We start from the raw sequence: 22,099 nt of genomic DNA, 5'->3' as shown, positions 1-22,099 counted from the left end.
TTATATGATCAAGGAAAAGGGATTCAGCCCAAAACAGAAATTATCCTGGATTTTACATGAAATGATGACTCAGTACCAAAAGCAATGTGTGTATAATAATGTCAATGCTTCCTCTCTTCTTGAAAGAATATTTTGCACCCAGTCCTGGGTATGAACAGTCTTTGTCCAGAATCTGAACCTTTTCGCCTAAAAGAGTCATTTCAGTAAGATGGGAGGCAGCACCTATTTTTGCGTGTCCTTCCTCCTGCCCACCCTGATGAGCCCCGGGCACCCCCTTTCTGTCCAGCAGGGCTAGAGAGGAATAAGGAAACCTTTCTGCTGTCTGAAGTCTACACATTTAGATCAAGGGAGAGACCTGGTAAACTCCAGGGTATCTTGGCTTTGGACTCCCCTAAAAGGGTGAGTGGGTGGATTTCTGAAGGGATATCTTGGCAAATAATGCTGGTAGTGGGGGAAGAAGATGGTAAAAATCTGGAGGAATGGTGGTGGATGATGGTTAAATGAACACTTGAGATTCCTGCAGGAGGCAGAGGCTGAAGGACAGAACCATCCTGTGCTGTGGTGGTGGCTTGTAGGCACTCATGCTGCACTGCAGCAGCCCATTCCTTAAGGACAAGGATGAGGATCTGACTGATCTGGCTTTCCTGATTCACAGTTGTGCACTTTCAGGCATGAGGATGCAGAGATTTGTTTTTATTCAAAGAGCTGCCAAGTGAAAAATGTTGCAGTGGGCAAATGGTCCTCGTGCAGCCAGGCAGTCAGGAAAGAGCCTTGCTACAGAAGATGTCCTGAGCAAGCTTTTCTGCTGCTTGCTTGGATGCCAGTGCTGGTGAATCAGCAGTCAGGGCACACTACAACTTTGGGCTGGGTATCCCCAGCATCTAGTCCTTATCTCCTGGTTACAATGCAGCTTCTGCCTCTTCTCCTCTCCCTCAGCTCATTTGTCAAGGCAGGCTGATGGATGCTGATGTGTCCTGCTGCCCATGGGGTAGGCACTGCAGACCCTTCTCAGGGCAAGTGATCTCAGCTTCCACAGACCTCCCAAGCTTTAATTTATTAATTTTTTTTTCAATACTAGTTCTGACTCTCCTACTGGCAAACCTTGCACTATAAGACTGCCCTCCTGAATCTGCAGACAAGCAGCTGCAATGCTGGTGCTCTTGCTGAGGACTTTCCTAAACCACATTTCAGGGAATTGCTCCTTTCTGTGGTCAAGTGTCTCCATTCTACCTGTTGCTGATGGGCAGAAGAGAAAGCAGAAGTGGCAAAGAAATATTGTACAATTGAAAGATGTAGATAACAGCTTTCGGAAACACCTCTGTCTACATAGCACGTGTTTGGTTGGTTAGTTGAGTTATTAGTGCTCCTGGAGAGGTTCCTTTGTCTATCCTGTATTTGGCAAATGTGGGCAGGCCATGCCATTTTAAGAACAAACCTTGTGTTAGCAGGGCCATTGTGTATTTCATGTGTTGTAACATTTTCTGCTGGCAATGCTTTGAGTCAGTGTTTGAGAGTGATGGCATGAGTCACAGCTCTGGTGTTCTTACAGGGTTAGGTAGGTAGGAGTCCTGTTCATTTTGGGGGGTTAGAATGGAAAACAAAAAAAGGAGTAGTATTCTGAAGCACTGCCAACAGTTTTGGTTTCATTGCCAGAATTGTGATAATCTGGTATTTCCCGTAAAGCCCCAGGTGTTGTACTTGTTTTATTTTTCTGAGAATCTCTAATTTCACTTATCCTTTGTCATTGCAGGGCAAAGCCAGTCAGTGTGTCCTCTCTGGGGCCTAACAATTCAAAGGTAGTTACAAGCCTCAAAAAGATCTCCAGGAGGGTAGCTCGTTATATCTAATCCAATATCACCATTTTGAGAAGGAGAAGGGGCTCAATGCATGATTTCCTAGTAAGTTCAGCTGAGTGGTTGGCATCTGCTTGTCTTCTCCTTCTTTCTCCTTCCTCTCTTCATCATCTTTTTTGCAGGTCAGAAGGGACACTGAGTGTCTCTTGCACATATTTGCTGTCTTCTGAAGCTAATGGTGAACCACATGGCTCTGACCCTGCCACGTGCAGGTGTAGCAGCCACCCCCTTGTGATACTGGGGCCCTGACCTGGGAAGAGCTCAGGTGATTCCTCTGTCAGGGGCCTTTTTCTGCACTGAAGCCTTAGGGCTTGTCTGCACAGGGAGGCTCTTGCAAAACATGCTTGGCCTAGGGTGTGAATCTAAAGGGGAAAAGGTGTTCTACTCCAGATTCCTGCCTTAAACTCTGCAGAAAAAAACAGATATTTTTACCGTGCTGCCAGCTGGACTGGGTTGAACATCTGCACTTGACTTGAGCAGCCAGAGTATCTGTGGCAGCTCTTTTCGGAGCTGGCCATGGTTTCCTGATGCACTGTGGAGGAGGCCAGGGGGTGGTAGGGAGGAGGTGCTCCTCTCTGAGGAGAAGGACATCTGCAGAGCAGGGCTTACCTTAGGGGTTCTTGGTACCCTCTGGAGTAGCTACCCTGAAAGGAGAGGCTGCACAAGTCAATCCAAGTTGACAGTCCCCCTTCCTCAGGTTTGAGCTTGGATTAGCTGCTCGAGTCCAAGCCTGTCAGAGCAGCCTGATACTCATCTTGACAAATTCCCCTGAGTCAGCAGCCATTGTGCTGCGCTTGCAGTCCACGTGAGCTGCCTGAGTTGCTGGGGCAGTGTGCTGCAGGGTTGTGTGTAGCTATGGCATTTTGCCCTGCAGACCACAAATATGGTCCTCACTGAGAGCTACCGGACTGGCCACCCTAGCTGTCATCTGTGACCCTCACATGCCAGAGCATGAAGCTTGCTGAAGCCTTGTCCTCAAAACCCTCCCCTTCATCACTGTCTCAGCTCCAACAGGAGATGCTGGGGAAATGGTCCTATGGGGATCTGGCTGTGGTCTGTGGGTGGCCTGTGTCTGCTGAGCTGGTGGTCCCCAGCTCAACTCCTGGTGGTGGATGGAGGTCCCATGCCCCCAGTCACACTGTTGCAAAGCTGCTAGTGCTTTCCATGTGAAGCATTACTCTGGCTCTTGCAGGGATGGTGTGTGAGCAGGGAAGAACCTTTGCATTTGGGTGTGGGGGGAGACCCTGGAAACAGCTTCCATGCCACCAGATTGAAACTTGAGGTCTCTAAAAGGAAGAGGGACACGGTGGCAGTACAGAAAGTCATGTAAATGAACCATTCTTTTTTTATCTCCTCTGAGGCCAAAGGTGGAAGCCCAGGCATCCCCAGCTGCTTTTGGTCAGTTCCCACTTGTTACATTGGTATCCCCCTGAAGCTGTTGCTGCAGGCACTGAAGGCTCTTGTTTTAGCATAGCAGGAGTGACAGAGAGGAGAGACCTTTCAGTGAAGCATGGACATGCTGTCATCTGGATTAAGCAGGGTGAAAATGCATGCTGGGGTTATGAGCCTCTGGGCATTAGGGCAGAAAAACAGCTCTGCCCTTGAGAGAATGCAGGAGACTTCCCTACTGCGAAGTTATTCAAAAGGAGTAAGTAATACTCACTGCCATGATGTGGAGGTCCCTGTCTGGCAAGGAACATGGTCTAGCCCAATGTGGCAGCCTCTCTGCAGCATGGTGGTCTTTCCTGGCTGCTTTCTGTGCCTGTCACGGGTCCCCATGCGTCACCAAAGCCTTCCCCTGTTCTTCACTGCTGGAGTTGCCCTGCTAACAGAGTTGGCTGCCAAGGACTCATCAGGGCTGAAATGATTTATTCCTCAGTCATTTATTGCAAATGAACCATTGGAAGTCTTTTAAAAGCCATCTTTTCTTGACCTAAGTTCAGCTAAATGTTTTAGCAGTGTCAGCTTTAAATAACAAGTTAAAGGTAGAGGGGAATTCTGGGAGAATAAGGTTTATGTTGATAAACAATCCTGGCTGATCAGCATCTCCATCTCAAAGTGACCTGGTTATTCAGAGGATCACTGAGGGAGTCTGGAATTACAAGACGACTGCATCCCAAAAATACGATGGCTTGGTTGTTTACTCTGGGTGTCTGATAAAAGACCAAAAGCAGGTAATATTTTGCCAGCATTTGGATTTTAGTAAAGTGTCTTGATAGAGCCCTAGCACCCCAAATTAATTCCAGTTGGTAAGGACAGGAGAGCATCACATGGACTGAAAACTGGGTGGGGAGGACCATGAACAATGGATTAGGATAAACAGCAGTGTGTCAAATTGTCAGGGGAGTGAAGGAGAGTGCAGTGTGGGGAGCTGAGGGCTTGCCAGCTGCTGCCCTTCATGGTGCACCATGCATGGTTAACCTCTGCTGCCTTTCCTTAATTCCACAGCAATTAAGGGCAGTCTGGGAGAGTGCCTGAGAAGCTGGATCTGTTCATCTTTAGTTACCTGGGAAGGTTTTTCAGAATATGGTTCACATGGCAGGGCTGATGATCTTGTCTGAGGTGTCCCTTTAGCCTTTGTTCATGTTCACAAAGACGCTCCAACTTAATTATCTGAGATTTTGACTAGACATTTATTTACCACCAAACTATAAAGAGAGGGGTGCAAGTTGAAAAATGGGATGAAAAGCATAATAGGATAGGCTGTGCTTGACTGTGATGTTCAGTCTCCATGATCCACCAGGTAACTGCTGGTGTGGGTCCTTGGTCAGAAGCACCATGACAAAAGCAGCTCTGGGATGGATCCTTCCTCTGTATGTGTCCAGGGGTCCTGTAACTTGGAACAACAACATCTTGGTGAGCAGGAAGGCTTTCTTCTCTTGGTGTTTCAGGCTTGAACACAGAGGAACTGTCACTACAGGGACATACAGGCCATGAGGGTGAAGAGCAGTCACCTTCCCCAGAGTGTGAGGGTCAGCTCAGGTTCTACGTCCTGCAGCCAGGGAGAGAGTGTGTGACCAGAGAGTCCAATGCTACTCGCAGTTGTTTCTGAGCTGTGTGTGAGTGGAGTTCCTGATGCACCATCCCAAACTGGTAGTGAAACAGAAAAGCAGCACCAATATTCAGGTGCCTGTCTGAAAGGATGATTCAGGCCCTCCCAGTTTCCTGAAGACAAGGCTGCCTGGAGCTCTTCAGTGAAATGTGGGAGGTAGTCAGCATTTCCAGAAATGAAAGGAACATGAAGCTGGGGCTTAAGAGTGATGTTCAAGGTTTTTAAGATCATTGATCTTGAAAGACAAAAACCCGTTGTCCTCACAGCTAAGGTGAGTTGAGAAAGGAAGAACAAAGATGAGTGATTTTGGTTACTGGTGATTGGTGGTGGCTGGCATGGGCAAGGAGAAGACCAAAAGAGCCTCACAGGTCTCAATAGTTGATATTGTGGCTGGGTTTCCTGTCACCTGCTAACTAGTGTGCCCTTGTACTGACAGTCTTTCTTGCAGGTACCCTGGACTTGTTCCCAGAGGGGATCTAGTGCTGCCTGTTGAGAGGTTATGAGGTTGGGATCAGGTATATCCTTGAAGCCAGCCATCTCCTGGGGCAGTCTCTCGGATGCAGCGTAGGTAATATGTTGTTAGGTGTCTCTGTCCTGGGAGTACAGATGGATGTTGCAGGGCAGGTACGGGCTCTGCTCAACTTCTGAAGCTTATTCTTGTAATCTTATGATTTGTTGTCTCCCTGAACCCTGTCTTTGGGCCTTTCCATGTTGATTCTGTGGACCTTGAAGATGATAAAGGTCTAACTAGGTCTTTCCAGGGCAGATCCTTAGCACCACTGCATCTTCTACATGTTTATCAGAAAGAAAGTCCACATGCACAGGGTATTAAGATTTTTTTCCTACAAAAATGTTCCCCATCAGAGGAAACTCCACTCTTTCCATCAGGTTTTTCATGCCATGTCTCAGACTCCTGAACATCCCTTTTTTGGGTGGTTGCATTCCTCTGCATGGAGTTACTCAGGGATGGCTTGGGGAGACAATGACGGAGAGGGACAGTGAGAATGAAGAAGTGAAGGAGCAGCTCTGGAGGAATTTTGCTTAAGCTGGAGCTTCTGGACAAAGAGCCTTCTTCTTTCTTGTCTAGCTCAACTGCTTCCTTGCTTTTCCCTGTCACGCTTCTACGGAGATGGGAGCCATCCATGCTTATAATACAAGATGAATCCCACATTTTGCCCTGTCTTTCCTCATGTCTTCCTTGGATCCCAAACTCCTTCCGCGTGTTGTCACTGCTGCTTAAACTTGGCATTTGTGGTGGCATCCAGAGGTCCTGACTGCAGCATTGTTCCCCTTGTGCTATTCAGAGCTCAGAGTCATAACAAGAGACAGTCCCTGCCCCAAAAATATTAAGTGGGATATTTCAGAGAGGAAATGGAAGCACAGAGAAGGGATGTGAATTGTCCCACTTTACGCAACATTTCTGGGACAAAACCCAGCACTATTAATAGCATTTTGCTCAACAACCATCTTTTGTTCAGAACTCTGCTCTTCACCTTAAGTTGTTTGTGTTGCACAGGATCTGTTGGCCAGTCTGGGGGAAGTTCCCGCCTTGGGTTCTACAGAGAGACATCAAGCAGATAAATCAACCCCCATCCATTTTGGGCCACCACCATGTTGCCTGCTGTCTTTTCTTCACTCACATGTCACTGCTGCATCACTGCTCTTTGGCTTTTGTAGCTTGCATTCTGCAGTAGCTCCTAGAAACTTGCTTGTGTCACACCTTCCTTTGCTGCTCTTCTCTAAATCCTTCAGTGGAGCAGCTGGACAGCCAGCAAGGGTTTGCTAACATAAAAAACTCAAATTTGCAGTACCTTCCTTCTTACTTGTTGCCCACAAATATTCTATAAAGTGAACTTTCTGCCAGAAATATTTGTGGAAGCAGAAACTGTTGATTAAATTTAAACTAAGAGTCACAGGAAGCAAATTTTAAAATTGCAACTGTATGTTTGTGATAATAAGAGCTCTGTCACTGCTGTCAGGGACTAGAATTGATGAAGGCCACAAAATCTCTTTATCCAACCAAAATGAGCCAGGGTTGCTTGATTTTTTTTAATTTTTTTTTTTTTTTTTTAAACACAAGCCACAAACTGCTCATGAGCAATTTACAACCCAAAAATTAGCCAGTATGTCTTTCCAGAGAATAGTTCTGAAGAATATTGCAATAAGCAATATTCAAATATAAAACAAGGGAAAATAAGGATAAAAAAATTAATCAGGAAGAGCTGACATCCTTGAGACTCCTGGCAGCCATAAATCAGCCTGGTTGGGGGACATTTCAGTGCGAGCCACCCATCACTGTGCTTCAGTGGGGGTCCAGAGCTATTCAGAACAATGCTGGGAAGCCACACTCTGGACAAGGCAGGAGACACGCTGTGTTAGTGTCTCCACTGGGCAGTGCCCAGAGTCCCAAATGGAATTTACAGCTAGCTGCTTCCCTGCAGCCCATGGAGGAGGTGGCCCCTCTCCACTGGGCTTGGGTGCTCCCTTGGTTGGCCAGCTCGGAGAGCAGCCAACCCTTCCATGTGGATTGTGCCCTCCTGGGCAGGAGGAGGTCACAGCGTGGGAGGAGAGCAGAACTCAGCTTGATGCCAGCAGCATCCTGGGCACTGGGAGAGTATTATAGTATAGGGTGGTAATTCCATCCACACTCGGTGGGATTTGGGAATGGATGTATCTAGCTGCCCTGAAAAAGCTGTCTTAGGGATGATCTGTATTTTCTTTCCTTTTCCTGTGTTTGGATGAAAAGCAGACCTGCGGTCACTGTCTGAGGTTCTTCTGGTACTAGTGTTTTAAAGCATTTCTTGAACTAACAGAAAAACTTTAAATCTTTCTAATATAATATTACAGAGAACAAATACGGCTTTAATGCAAGCCCCAGGGTCTCTTCTGGGGAGATCCTGATAAAAACATGACTTTCTGTTTTGGAAATACCCTCTGGTGGATTTGTCAAAACCCTACCAGAGACAATGGTGAACTTTCAAAGTAAGCAGAGATGTGGAAAAAAAACAAATGTAATTAAGACTGCAAGTAGTTGGCTTTTGTCATAGAATGCTAGCAAATATTGTTTTATAAGTTAACAGTTAAAAATCCCCCCACCTCAATGTTAGAGATTGCTAATCAAATTTATTTGTCCAGTTATTAAAATGCTTTTCTTCTTTAAACGCTTGTTTAGAGCTGTGTTTCCACCTGGATGGGTGTGACACACGGGACATCCTCTGTCCCAGGGCTTCCTGGGAGGTCAAGATAGCAAAAAAAATACTGCAAGCTGGGCTGCTACCTGTGACCTTCACTTGACCTCTGCCTACCCTGAGTTAACTTTGTAACTGATCCCAAGTTTTGCTGATTTTCCCCTACTTGCGATGTTAAGCATGTTTAAAAACACTTCTTGGAGCTGTCTCTCACCGCTGTGTCTGCTGGGGAGGGAAGGAGGAGGATCCTGCTCTGGGATTTGGCTGGGCTGGGCTCCCTTTGAGCCGTTCCTCCCCAGTGAGGTGCTGCAGATTGTGCTCTGTGCTCTTGGCTTCCCTGACCTCATGTCACACCCCTGTCCTCATTCTATTTCAATACAATGCATTAAGAGAAGAAGGAAGAGATGTCCAGAAGCGCTGTGCTGTCTAAAGCTAAGGGTGCATCCCTGGTCCTTTGCTTTTACACGGGGCAGAAGACGGGGCTGGGAGAGGGAGAAAGGTTTGCTTGGTAAACCCTGCCCCTCACTCAGAGGCTCGATGGATGTGTTTGCTTGTGGCCCTTCTTGCTGATTCATCTGAAGAACTTGGTGGCTGATGTTCAGGGCTGTTCTGTACCTGTGGCATTGCTGCAACTCTTGTTTTACCTGCAGTGCTCCCACCAGTCGCCAATGGGGTCTTCTGTCCCCTTGTCGCTGGGAGAGTCCAGGCAGTGCAACCAGTCTCTGCTAAAAGAATTTCAGTTCCCCTTTAATAGATCTTTTTTCCCCTATATTTTGAAGAAACATATATGTGGTCAATAGAACTGTAAAACACCAAATAGGGTGGGTTTTTTTATCTCACTTGGAGTATTGTGTCCCAGTTCAAGAGAGACAGGGATCTACTGGAGATAGTCCAAGGGAGGCTATGAGGAAGATGAAGGGTCTGTAACACCTGCCTGATGAGGAAAAGCTGAGAGACCTGGGCCTCTTCAGTCTAGAGAGGAGAAGACTGAGGGGGGATCTAATTTATGTCTGTAAATACATGAGGGCATCAAGAAGGCAGGACAAGCTCTTGTCACTTGTGCCCTGGGACAGGACGAGGGGCAATGGGTTCAAACTGGAGCCCAGGAAGTTCCACCTCAACATGAGGAAGAACTTCTTTGCTGTGAGGGTGACAGAGCCCTGGGACAGGCTGCCCAGAGACGTTGTGGAGTCTCTTTCTCTGGAGGCTTTCAAGACCTGTCTGGATGCCTTTCTGAGTGATCTGTAATTTTGGTCCTGCTCTGGTGGGGGGGGGGGGGTTGGACTCAATGATCTTCAGAGGTCCCTTCCAGCCCCTGACATTTTGTGCTCCTGTGATTCTTTCTAGAACTGTTGATTTTCCACTAATGGCCATTTTACATGAGCAAATCCTTCCCTGTAACCTATAATATGGCCTTCAGCTTCGCCATGACCATAACGGGTCTATATATGTTGTTCTGTACAGATTTAATAACAAACATTTAATGAAGCAAGTTTTTTGCTAGCTTAGATTGTTTTGTCTCCTGCAGTGTGGGTTACACTTTCCTTTGGTGACTGAAAGATGATGGATGCCACCCTGGTCTTTACCAGAGTACTAGTGCAAGTAATTTGTGCTTAGTGTTCAGAGGCTGAAACAAAGAATTAATGTATTTTAAAGTTTGGGATGCTCTGGGTAATTCGTTGCTGGCTGGGTCTTGACTGGCAGTCCACAGAGTTTGGGTGGGCCAGTTTCCTAGCTGATTGTGAAAATAGAGATAAAGCTATATTTTATGAATTGTTGTTTCCAAGGTCATCTGGAAATTGAGCAGTTCATAAAATATATCTTTGTTCAAAGATATATTTGATTATATAAAATATGATCCCAGAATCAATTTGGTACAAACAAGATGTTGCCTTTAGGGTTGAAAACACATTGTTAGAGGCATGAAGGGCAGAAATTGTCGCTGCTGTCTTTGTGTGGCTATTGTTTTTGGTTTTAATAGGAACAGAATGAATGACATTTTTCCACCAGACCACTTATGCTCAACTATACCTCCAGGACAACTTCCTGGCCAAATATATTCAAAACAAACAAACACAATAGCAATTCTACTCCAATTACATTGTTTGCAAACCAGCTAGTGTTCATAGAGTACTAGGTTTGGCAAATTCAAGTATTTCAGCCCTGCATTTTAATATTGAGTATTTGGATGTGAATTCCTTGTAGCTGTTGCATTGCTGTGTAGGTGAGGATTGCAGTGGCCATGTCATGGGCACCTGCAGCATTTCTGCCCAATTTGTGATAAAAGCATACCTAGCTGGCTTAACAATTTCGGTGAAAAGCCTGGCTCTTGGGAGCACATCCTTACCCAGTGGCCAGATGTTCATTTATTTCATAATCCACATACCTGCTTGTGAGTTCCCAGCCAATTTTCTTTGACTGATGGGAATTGTCATGAAAATACTGATTGTTGTATCTCACAGTTTTAAATAAATATGGTGCTGTGGACTGTGACTGTAGTAATTTCTCCTTTCTGAGGTAGAAGGCTACAGGAACCTAGTTAAGGGGAAAGAACTTGTATGGTAGGGATGCTATGGGCACATAGGGAGGAATGATGCAGTCATTCTGGCTCCAGCAAGGTTTCCAAACTTCATTACAATGCCAGGACTGCTGATCTCAGTCTTTTCAGCATCTTCACACTTCCAGTCATCTGGGTCCTTTCCACATCACTTTCTGTTCTCTGTGAGTCAGCTGGGTGGATGTCCTCAGCAGACCCTCTAGGACCTGCAGGAATAGATCCTGCATTGTCATACTTGGTGTCTCCAGCTGTCAAAGTGGGTTCTCTCCCAGAAGCATAAAGATTCCTCTGACTCCTGCTGGTGTAGCTCTGCAGGAAAGGCACAGCAGCGTGGGGCATGCTAGGCACAGAGTACATCCCCCGTGTCCTTGGACAGCTTTGTGTTACTAACCCTTGCTGAAGCCTTTGTCTTTGCAGTTACTGCATAGAGAGACCCTTGGAAGTGAAGTGTAAATGCCCAAAGGGACTCATGTCATCTAGTACTGGATCCCACAGTGGAGTCTCTGCCATCACAGATCCAGTAAGAGAGACATGGCTGTGTGTTAGTTAAAAGGCCTAAATAGCAGCCACAGCAGAATGGTGCCTCTTGAATATTTAGATTTGACATGGTGGTTTACCTGCCATGAACCCCTGCCCAGGACACAGAGGTCTGAGTGAGTGTGCAAAGACTGTCCCGTCAACAGCTGTGAGAGAGTCTGGTCATCCTTTCTGAATATATTGGAAATAAAAGTTGCCTAAAACATAAAGCGTATTGCAGACACTATTGTATATTTGATATTCTCAATTTGGAGCCTGTAGTTACCCACTGGTGGGTTGTGACAGAGGCTGAGATACAGTAGTGTGTCAGTTTGACATTAAGGTTCTCTCTGCAGGCTCTGGACTGTGTGGGTGGTGGAGGTTCTGTCCATCCATTGAATATCCATCTCTCCCTCCTGAGTTTCAGATACAGCTTTAGTTAAATACAGCCCTGTTATCTTCAGGGGCATTGGAGGGTCACAAAGAGTTGAGCTCTGTTCAGAGTCCCCACTGCAGACACTGCAACCTGCCAACGTCCGCAGCCGGGAATGCGGTGTCACCCTCTGTGTATAAAAACCTAGAGAAAAGGAGGCCAAACAAACAGAACATGTAAAGTGTTAAGAAAATCTTATTTTCCAGTGAACTCCATGTTTCTATTCCTTATGGCTAGAGGGAGTTTCCTTCAGTGCAGCTCCCTCCGTGACAAGTTGGCATTTGCAGTCAGTATTGAAATGGTCAGAGTCAAGGTAGGCAAGAGCTGGTGCTGCTGCCATTCAGTTTTGTCTCCATGTCAAATAAAGGCCAAAGCAGATACAGGCCAAAGGAGCATCACCTCTGATAACAGCAGTAAAGGCAGCAAACATAACAAAAGCAGCAGAAATGCATTAGCCAAGAAGTAAGATGTGTTAACCCATTGCAGAGCTTGGGCAGTCTGAGAAACACAGCTCATTTCCAAGAGATCACCTGTGCAGGTTCCCTCCACTTCTGGCAGAGGAGGAATGTCCTGACCTGAGGGTTGCAGTTGGGAGTGAGGAGTGTACTGAAAGCCCTCGCTCTGATGTAGGCATGTCAAGGCATCACCTGTGACCTGAGTAGGTCATAACTCTCCTAGCATCTGCTGCCATTCGTGTGAGAAAGCATTTTTCAGTCTCCCTTTTATGTGGCCATGAGAATTCAAGCTAAGTTGCCTTCTTCCTCAGCTGCTCAGAGAGACACAGAAGGGCCCTGTCCTCCAAGTTTGCCATATCCATCTACCTAAACATTTCCCTCCCCCCCCATGTGCCAGGCAGTGTGTGTGGGAACCCCCAGTGGTTGGCACTGTGTCCTCTGAGGAAGGCCAGGAAGATAAGTCATGTCTACTCATGACATCTGTTGCCCAGAGTTCCCAGACGTGTCTGTAGATTGTCCTCTCTCAGAGCAAGCAAGACCAGTTCTTGGAGCAGTATTTGTGGCTGGTCTCGTGGGTTGTTCACTGAGCACCTTTCCCAGGATGGCTTGTTTCCGCTCTCTGCTGCTGAGGGCTTGTTTGTGTGGGATGCTTTGTGGGTGGGATGTGGTTTTGTTACTGCTCTATTGTTGGACTCTGCTTGGGCACTCTGCCTGTTCATGATTCATGATGTTTTGAGTGGAGGCTCTGAGGTGCTTTCAGGCATACTCCAGGTACTAGAAGTAAAAGAGGTGGTGTTATCATCAAGCTACTTCAGTGTCGTATCAAATGTAATTGGAAGTTAATTAATTAAAGCAGTGTATACATATAAGTCCTTTTATGGTGGATGTTCAAACAACTCAAATGGTGCAATTTAGACCTCAGTTTTTTAGACTTTTGTAACCCTCTGCTGCCCATGAGAAAGTGATAAATTGGCAGTAGATGCCAGGACTGTTGTCAGAAGTCAAAACTCCTGCAAAAGCCTCTTAGTGGAACATTACTCTTGAAATGGGTTAGGAAATGGTGGACGTTTGTTGATTCCAGCCCTGGCCTGTTTTAGGCTTAGTTCTTCCAACCAGTGTAGGCTGGGATCTAATGGTTGATTTGGTTTTGTCTGACTTTGGAGTGAGCAAAAACCCGTAGAAAATCTGTACTGATTGTTAGTCTCAGCTCTAGCAGAATTAAACCTTCCTTACTGCAGCACCACATACCCTTGACCTGGTTGTCTGTTAGAAAAATCACCTGGAGTGCAGCTGCCTTTTCTGTCCAACACCTCAGGCTGGTAGTTCTTCATTCCCTCAGGGAGGAGACTCAAATTCACATAGAGGAGGGGTAGACAGGATTGCAAGGTGACAAGAGATATGGCTCCTAAATGATTGCTTGAGGCTGCCTGTAGCCTCAGTCGGACAAGCACAGCCAAAAACCTCCTCCCCATGTTTGGGAACCCAGTGGCAGTGGTGGCTGAGGGATGTGTGTTGCTAAACTGGCTGTGGAGGAGACCAGGAGCTGGCAGACCAGGGCTAGGAGAATCAGATCATGAGAAGCTGAAACTGCAGCTTCAGCTCAGTCTGCGCCAGACTGGTGGGGTGACTTGGGTAGCCCTTGTTCGGTGTTTTGGCTCTGACAAAAGCTGCTCTGGCAACATCTGAGCAGCAGAAACCTGTGTGGAGGAGGCTGGGAAGCCAGGAGCTGGTGGAACTGTGAGGAGATAGGACCTGGACCCTGCTTGGTAGACATCTGGGACCATTTGCCAGACACAGTGGGTTACCTTGATATGTTCGAAGCTGTGACTTTGTCTTCCAAACCTGTTTGAAAAAGTACCAAACAGGGACAGATTAAAATGACCCCAAACATTCAGAGCATCCTCATGTCTATTTGAACCAAGCTTGCAACTTTCTGAGCTGCAGCTCTCTGATTTGGACACGGCAGAGATGGGAAATGGGTCAATATTCAAGCTGAAAATGAACCAAAATGTAAAACTTCATTTTTTACATACTCCAGTACTAGCACTATGTGTGCTGCTTTGGTCTCTCAAGCTACTTTAGTTTACTAATGGAGAAGGTTGAAAGGTGATTCATTCATAGTTAACAAGTACTTAAAAAGGGAAGAGGTTTCTGGTTGGTAGATGGGATTCAAATTTACCAGAGAAAGGCAGAGATCTCTTGGCTGGAAGCCAAAATTAGAGAAATTCAGACTAGGAATAAGGGCTGCAGTTTAAACAATCTGAATGAAAAACAGTGGAAGGTCTTTGGCTGGTATTAAGCAGGCTCATCAGCAGTTAATGGCTCTAAATGAGGATTTGTTTTTCTAAAAGATGCAGAAATTATGAAGAGAGGCTCTCCAGCCCTTCCAGCAGACCAAGGCTGGGCTTCCCTTTGGACTGGGCTGAGCTCAGCTCTGGCTACTGCGTGGGGCTCTGCCCACACTGCTGCCCAAGCACGAGTGTCACAGGGAGGTGCTGTGTGTCTGGGAGCACAGCTCTGCTCCTTTGTGCACAGCACTTTTCCCAGGCACAGTCCACAATGCTTCTCTATTGGATTCCCCTTTTCACTGGCCTGTCTGATTCAACTGGGAAATGACAGTCTAAGAAGCATGGCTTGTGAGCTGGATGCACCATCCCTCCCTCCTGTAGTAAGAACACTTGAAGACACACAAGCTGGGGATAAAACATTTTCTCCTCCCTTTTCCTGGGCAGGACCCTCTGCTGGAGGAATGGGAAGCAGGCAGAGCCCCTGCTCTGTGTAAGCATCAGCTCCATCTCTGCCACACTTGGCATGTGTCTCTTTGGACCTGCCTAGTTAGGAATGTCATGTCATGTCATTTTTAACTGGTGGCCAAGAGCACCAGGTGTGAGAGATTTGGGTGAGATGTGACTCATGTTGGTGAAGAGGAACCTGGGAATAGAGATCCTGGAAGGTTTCTTGCTTCTCCTTGGCCCTCTCCTGCAATGATTTCCATGTTTCTAGGCTTTGCTCTGTTTTTGCCAGCCTTTTCTGGGGAGAGGGGCAGGGATGACACATCTTTCTCCCAGGCCATGCTGTCTGCTTCATCATTCTGCACACTGCAAGGCTGGAAAGAATATGGAGCAGATGCAGCAATGCCAAGGTCAGGACCTTTCCAGTATTTAAGGCACCTGCATACTGTTGGCATAGTACAGAGTGACCTCAGTGTACAATAGAAGCCAACCAACACTCACATTCAGACAGAACAAATATTTGACAGAGTCTATTTCTCTATTTCCAAAAATGACCTCTATAAAAGCAAGGTCCTGTTTGCCTTTCTGGTTCTCTGTGTACAGTATTCTGAGAAAAGACAAGCTCCCTTCTCCATTCATGCTTTCCTGCTCTTCTGGGTGACCCATTTCCAGGCAAGGATCAGGGATACTGTTTCCACAAAACCCAGAATGCCTCGGATTTCCACAGAACTCTTGACATTTGGGAAAAGCTGAGATAGTTTTTCTTCAGAAGTGTCTATCTGTGCCAAAGCATGGTGACCTGGGAAGTGGTGCAAGGTGTCAGTGTGGAGCCTGAAGGAGTTGCCTGCAGACACCCAACCTGCTTTTGTGATGTCCCTACCCCATTAGCACCCATGCAGCCCTCCTCGCCCATCCCTCCCCCTTCCCTGTTCTTATGCCCCTCCCCATTCCCAACCCCATCCCCATCCAGCAGCAGGTTTGGGTGTGCAAAAGTAACAGTGGAGGAGAATATTTGGTGGGGTTAGTCCTTTTTTCCTTGGTGTGCTAAACATGCTTCCTTTGCTCTCCTGGGTATTATGTTTGGTTTTGTGCCTTAGTTCCAGTGTAGCTGTGCAGCTTGGAGTCAGCAATTGGTCTGGCATGCTGGGGAGCAGAGAGACTGTGTCATCCACCCCTCCTGTCACAGTTGCAGACACCTCTGGATTTGCTTTTCACTGTGAGCTTTGCCCAGCCAATTCATGGAATCATGCAATGGTTTGGGTCGGAAGGGACCTTAAACATCATCTAGTTCCAACCCCCCTGCATGGGCAGGGACACCTCCCACCAGCCCAGGCTGCTCCAAGCCCCATCCAACCTGCCCTTCAACACTGCCAGGGATGGGGCAGCCACAGCTTCTCTGGGCAACCTGGGCCAGGGTCTCACCCCCCTCACACCAAAGAGTTTCCTCCTAATATCTAACCTAAATCTCCCCTTTTCCAGTTTTGATCCATTACCTCTTGTCCTCTCACTACAACCCCCTCCCCAGCTTTCCTGTATCCTCTTCAGGCACTGGAAGCCTGGAGCCTTCTCTTCTCCAGGCTGAACAGCCCCTGCTCTCTCAGCCTGTATTCATAGGAGAGGTGCTCCAGCCCTCGGATCCTTTGGACTCTCTCCAGGAGCTCCATGTCAATTTGTGTTACTCTGAACTGTTCCATTTCTGTCCATGTTTGTATCTTTTCTGTTAAGGGCATTTTAGCTTCCCGTGCCCTCACAGATAAAGGAGTAAGAGAGTCTTCAGAGGATACTACCATGGGAGCATATGCCCGGTGGTTGCTGTGCTTTCTATTTTGCATAAGATTACCTCCAGTGAAAGCAGTCTTTACATAAAACCAACCTACAATAACTTAGCTTGGCATGAAGAGTGAGTGGAGACATCCGAAGGTCTATGAAATAGCAGTTGCTCTAATGAAACCAGTCCTGTTCTCCTGCCTTTGATTGCTCTTCCATATTGCAAGATCAGAATGCACTAGGCAATTAAAAGGTGGCTTGTGCATACTAGACAGAAAAAATACTTTATCTGTAACACATCTCAGGCAAGTGGAAACCATTGTTACCAATATTCTTAAGGCAAAACTAGCAACTTGCTTTTTTCGTATTTAAGGATAACGCTTAGAATGAAAAGGGGAGCAAAAAGAGTGCAGAGCTGCCAGTTGAAAGGAAAATTCTAAGCCTGTGTGTCCTTCCTTGTCAGGTTTAATATGAAGCCTAGCAGAGATTGATAAGAGGTGTCTCCCTCTCTGCCTGACGTTCCAGGCGCATGATAAAATCACCTCTGAAACAGCCAGGAAAGCTCAGGTGCAAACCCAGGCTTCCAACTGAAAATGCTGCTGGCCAGCCTGGCAGCACAGGCCCTGGCACCATTTAAATAGCTTTATTCTTTCACTTTCCTGACTGCAACCCGAAGAATAGCTGCTCCTCCCCTTCTTATCCTTTATTTGTGTGGGTTTTACTGGAACCTCCTCTGTTGCTGTTGCTGTGCTGCTGACACTGTCATGCTGAGGGACCATCCATGGCACACACTTCTGGGGGACAGGGAACCCCTCCCCAGGTCCTGCCTCTGCTCCTTCTGCAGCAGAATCCTGGGGCTGTGGGGTTGGCAGTGTGGCTGTTGTGGTGGCAGAGGACATGTACATGTTGGCAATCGTTGGTGGCAATGGCAGGATGTAGGGAAAAACAGTATCTGAAAAGCTCAAGCTCCTGCATCCCTGGCTTCCTGCGGGGAGAGCCTGGAGAGCAGAGCCACCCCCTGCACCAGCAGGAGATACCTGGCTCCTGCCTGCAGGAGTGAAGACACAGTCAATGTCACAGAGTGGTGGGTGTTGGAAGGGGCCTCTCAAGATCATCTAGTCCAACCCTCTGCTAAAGGAGCATCACCTACAACAGATCCCATAGGAAGACATCCAGACAGGTTTGGAATGTCTCCAGAGAAGGAGACTCCACAACCTTTCTGGGCAGCCTGTCCCAGGGCTCTGTTACACTCACAGTAAAGAAGATTTTCCTTATATTTAACTTGAACCTCCTGTGCCCATTGCCCATTGTCCTGTCATTGGATGCTGCTGAAAAGAGTCCCATCTGCCTGACACCCCCTGTAGATATTTATAGGTGTTGATGAGATCTCCCCTCTGTCTCCTTCAAGCTGAACAGCCCCAGCTCTCTCAGCCTTTCTTCACAGGGCTGATGCTCCAGCCCCTTCATCTTCTTTGTGGCCTGTGCTGGGCTCTCTCCAGTAGTTTCTTATCCTTCATGAACTGGGGAGCCCAGAATTGGATGCAGTATTCCAGATGTGGCCTCACTAGGGCAGAATAAAGAGGGGAAAACAGAGAGTCAGGTCTGGCCTTGGCGAGCAGATAAAAGAGCCGAGTCAGACCCGCGGGTCCCTCTGTTCCCCACTCAGATGTTTCTGACTGTGCTCCTTCCCTGCCCTGTGCTGCAGAGCCTGGGGAGTGGTGCATGCCCTCTCCAGCTCTCCTGTCCCCAGGCGGCTTAGGACAGGACTGGGTGGGCTCATGTCGCTTGTGCGAAGCCTCTGGAGGAGGCAGGTTTCACATTGTTTGATTTCTCTTTTTATAGCTGTCCCTCCCAAGCTGAAGAAACTGAAAAGCCCAAATGTTCATGTTGGTGAGAAGATTTCACTGAAGTGTGAGGCGACTGCTGGAAACCCTCAGCCATCCTACAAATGGTTTAAAGATGGTAAAGAGCTGAAGAAGAGCAAAGACATCCGGATCAAATATGGGAATGGGAAGTAAGTATGCTACATGGCTGCTCTGCCTCTGCTCACTAGTGTTGAGTCTGGGTCCAGGGGACCATCTGGCTAGAAGTGGTGCTGTGCTCTTCAGTTCACTGCTGAGCCACACTAAGATGCTTCCTCAGAGGCACAGGACCATGCCCAGCCCATTGACCATGCTCAGCAGAGTGAGCAGGATTCCCAGTTTCCTCAAGGAGTAGCAGAGAGAGAGGAGCAAGGCTTGCACAGGTTAGGTTCTTGATTTATAGGTGGGCATCTCCTTGGGTAACTGTGCCATTGGATACCTGAGATGGGTCTCCAGGGACCTGAGGAGATATCTCTTTCCCTGCTGGCTGCAGGATGGTTGTAGGCAGCTCAGGTTACCTGGGGTGGATCCTGCTTTGTGGTTAGGGGTCTCAGAGCAGAAGCTCTTCTGACTCAGCAGTCACCTCACCAGCCACCAGCAGCAGGGAGTGGCCCCTCTGCTCTCTGCTGAATTCAGGTGAACTGAAACATCTCCAGCAACTGCAAGGATGCAAGAGCACGTCACAATACTGTCTGATTAGTGTCTGTAGTCACCCACCAAGGCCTTGCCTCATGCAAGACATTGTGCCACTGTGCCCAGGGTGCTCCATGGTGGCTGTGTCCCACTTCCCGCTCAGAGAAGCTCTTGGGCAGCTGCTCCAATGTTGTCCCAAGTGGGACAAATAGGTCCCGATGACAAAGCTAAGGGGCTGTCACTGGGAATTAATTTAAATGGATCCATGTTGATATTTTTCAAGGGAAATATTTATATATGAAGTATCTTAAAATTATTCCATAATCATGACTATGCTTGCATTCATATATTGTGACCTTGCCAACAACAAAGTCAGTTTGTAACTGCCAAACCCCTTGGATAACTTGAAGCTAATTCTTTGCTAACATATATTCTGTCTGAGTGTGTGAAAAATAGCTGATCTCTTCTCATTGTGAACTTGCTAGAGTATTAGTTTTTAAAATTAGAAGCCACTAAAAAATCAGTTAGAAAAATCAGTTAGTGCTTGAATGAGTCATTGTCAATTACTCTAATTTAATTTCAATCCTGTTGGTTTTGATTTCAAAGTCACACCCAAATGGTTGACCTCCTTTGTGATAACTGTAGGATTCATGGCTTTTTTGGGATGAGGTGGTGGTCAGTGGAAGACAGGCTAGAAACACCAGTGGGTCCAGGATAACTGACTCATATCCAGTGGATGCTGTGGGCTCAGGAAGGGCTGTCTGGGCTTGCAGGCAGCAGAGGTAGGGCAGAACTGTCCCTGCCTCTGCTGCCTGCAGGATTTCTGTCAGCCTGGTGGTTTCAGTTGTTTACTGATGGGTACTGAAGCTGGGATGCCCTGGAGGAATGTCTGCACCACCCGCTGCAGCGGGGCGTGGGAAGGCTGCGGATACACCCTGGGTGGACACTCTGTCCCCCTGGGCAGGAGGTTGGTGGGACCCCCAGCTTCTGGTGCTGGGGTCTTGCAGGGATGTTGGGGAGCTGTTTCTGTCAGACCTAGGGAGCAATCAGCCCCAGACCAAACACCCTGCAAAACTCTCTGGGGAGGGATCCTGACAATGTCAAGATGAACTTCTTGCAGCGTTTCCCTGCTGTGCTCCCAGAGATCATCATCCCTCCTTGCCTCTTGGCTTGCTGTGTCCAGCATGAAGCTGTGACTGGATGGCATCCCACCCACTGCAGGGCAGTGGTGGGCACACACTCCCTGGGTCAGGGACATGAACATATGGAAGAAGGTTGATCCTCTTTCCTCAGGACACTACTGTCAAGTCGTAATTATTTTGCATTTACCAGTTTCCATGGCAGCACGCTGGCACACAGCCTGCAGTTACAGACCAGAGACATGTGCCTGCTTACAAGTGCTTCCTGCTGGTAAAATAAGCCCAAGAATAAACATTTTAAAGAAAGCTGAGCACCTGCCTCCTCCAGTGTCTGAGGTTCCCTCAGAAGCAGAGGTGTGAGCTCAAAGCATCCCCAGATGATTTGTCCCCAGATTTGCTTCCTATCCCTGCTTCTGCTCCCTGCTGCCAAGAAAACATTCCAGTAAGTGGAGAGGTGCCTGTATGGCACCTGGAGCCTGGATATGGATACCAGACTCAAGCAGCTGTTGAGCTGCAACAGCTCTGAGACCGTAACCTCTTGCTGACCTTGTTGAGCAGTCAGCAGTGCGGGAACACTTTTGCAGGTGTTCCACCAGCTTTGCTACATCTCAGTACTTAAAAAGATCTCAAGAGCAGAGTGCTCACTGCCATTGGACCTGCCTCCTTCTGGTCTTGATGGCATGCAATAAACATCAAATATTGCACTGTGCATGCAGCCTTAGGCTTGAGGGACCCCTCCTGACTTCGCATATCTCCATTAAGTAGTTAGTGGGGCTGAGTTTAGTAGAGGAACCCAAAACAGGACATGGGACATGGGACATGGATGTGCATTATTGCTTCCAGCATGTTAGGAGCAGGCTTCAGGGAAGGATAAACATCCTCAACTGTAAAGCTCAGAAAGGAAGCCTGACTCTATTATGATTAATTCAAGAATAACAGGGTTTATACATCTGGCTCTAGTTAGAGATAACACTGGTCTCCTGAAAGTCCTCTGCTCTTCCTTTCAGTTCAGAGGACAGTGGAGTTTCCAGAGGGCTAGAAAGTAGAGAAAGTACACAAAGCAAAAAGCTTCACAGACTGTGCAGCACCTGGCCACGTTCATGGCATCTTTCTTTAAATGACCTAGTAGAGTTTTCTGCTGGTGCCAGGCAAAATGAGCCCTGCCAGGATATGGCATCATAGAATCATAGAATTATTTTGGTTGGAAAAGGCCTTTAAGACCACCAAGTCCCACCATTAACCCAGCACTGCCAAGCCCACCACAAAACCACGTCCCTCAGCACCACATCTACACAGCTTTTTAATCCCCCCAGGGATGGTGACTCCATTACTGCCCTGGGCAGCCTGAGGCAGGGCCTGAAAATTTCCCTTTGGCGACAACTTCCTCTGGGCAACTTGAGACCATTTCCTCTGGTTGTCTCATTTGTTGCCAACCCCCTGTGGCTCCAACCTCCTGAGGCATCTGCAGAGCCAGAAGGTCTCCCCTCAGCCTCCTTTGCTCCAGGCTGGACACCCACAGATCCCCAGCTGCTCCTCATCAGACTTGTTCTCCAGACCCTTTCCCAGCTCTGTTGCCCTTCTCTGGACACACTCCAGCCCCTCAATGTCCTTCTAGTCATGAGGGACCCAAAACTGACCCCAGGATTGAAGGTGCAAGCTCCCCAGTGCCCAGCACGGGGAAAATCTTTGCCCTGGTCCTACTGGCCACACTGGTGCTGATACAAGCCAGGATGCTGGTGGTCTTCTTGGCCACCTGGGCACATGCTGCCTCTTATTCAGCTGCTGTTGACCAACAATTCCAGGTCCTTTTCTGCTAGGTGCTTTCCAACCACTGTGCCCTAAGCCTGGACCATTGCATGAGGTTGTTATGACCCAAGTGCAGGACCCAGCCCTTGACCTTGACAATGGGCCT

General features: G+C 47.6%; 1 protein-coding gene across 2 annotated transcripts in view; it reads left to right on the top strand.

Moving 5' to 3' along the window:
* NRG2 (neuregulin 2) overlaps positions 1-22,099 on the top strand; it is a 175,583-nt gene that overhangs the window by 89,251 nt on the left and 64,233 nt on the right. For both annotated transcript variants that reach the window (XM_051630890.1, XM_051630889.1), the window contains exon 2: positions 18,396-18,567. In XM_051630890.1, the coding sequence (XP_051486850.1) occupies positions 18,396-18,567 (172 nt within the window). The remainder of the gene's footprint in view (positions 1-18,395; positions 18,568-22,099) is intronic.

This window comes from Apus apus, chromosome 13, assembly GCF_020740795.1.
Source record: "Apus apus isolate bApuApu2 chromosome 13, bApuApu2.pri.cur, whole genome shotgun sequence".
Taxonomy (NCBI): Eukaryota; Metazoa; Chordata; class Aves; order Apodiformes; family Apodidae; genus Apus; species Apus apus.
The sequence above is the reverse complement of the archived record's forward strand: the minus strand, read 5'-3'. Positions and strand labels throughout refer to the sequence as shown.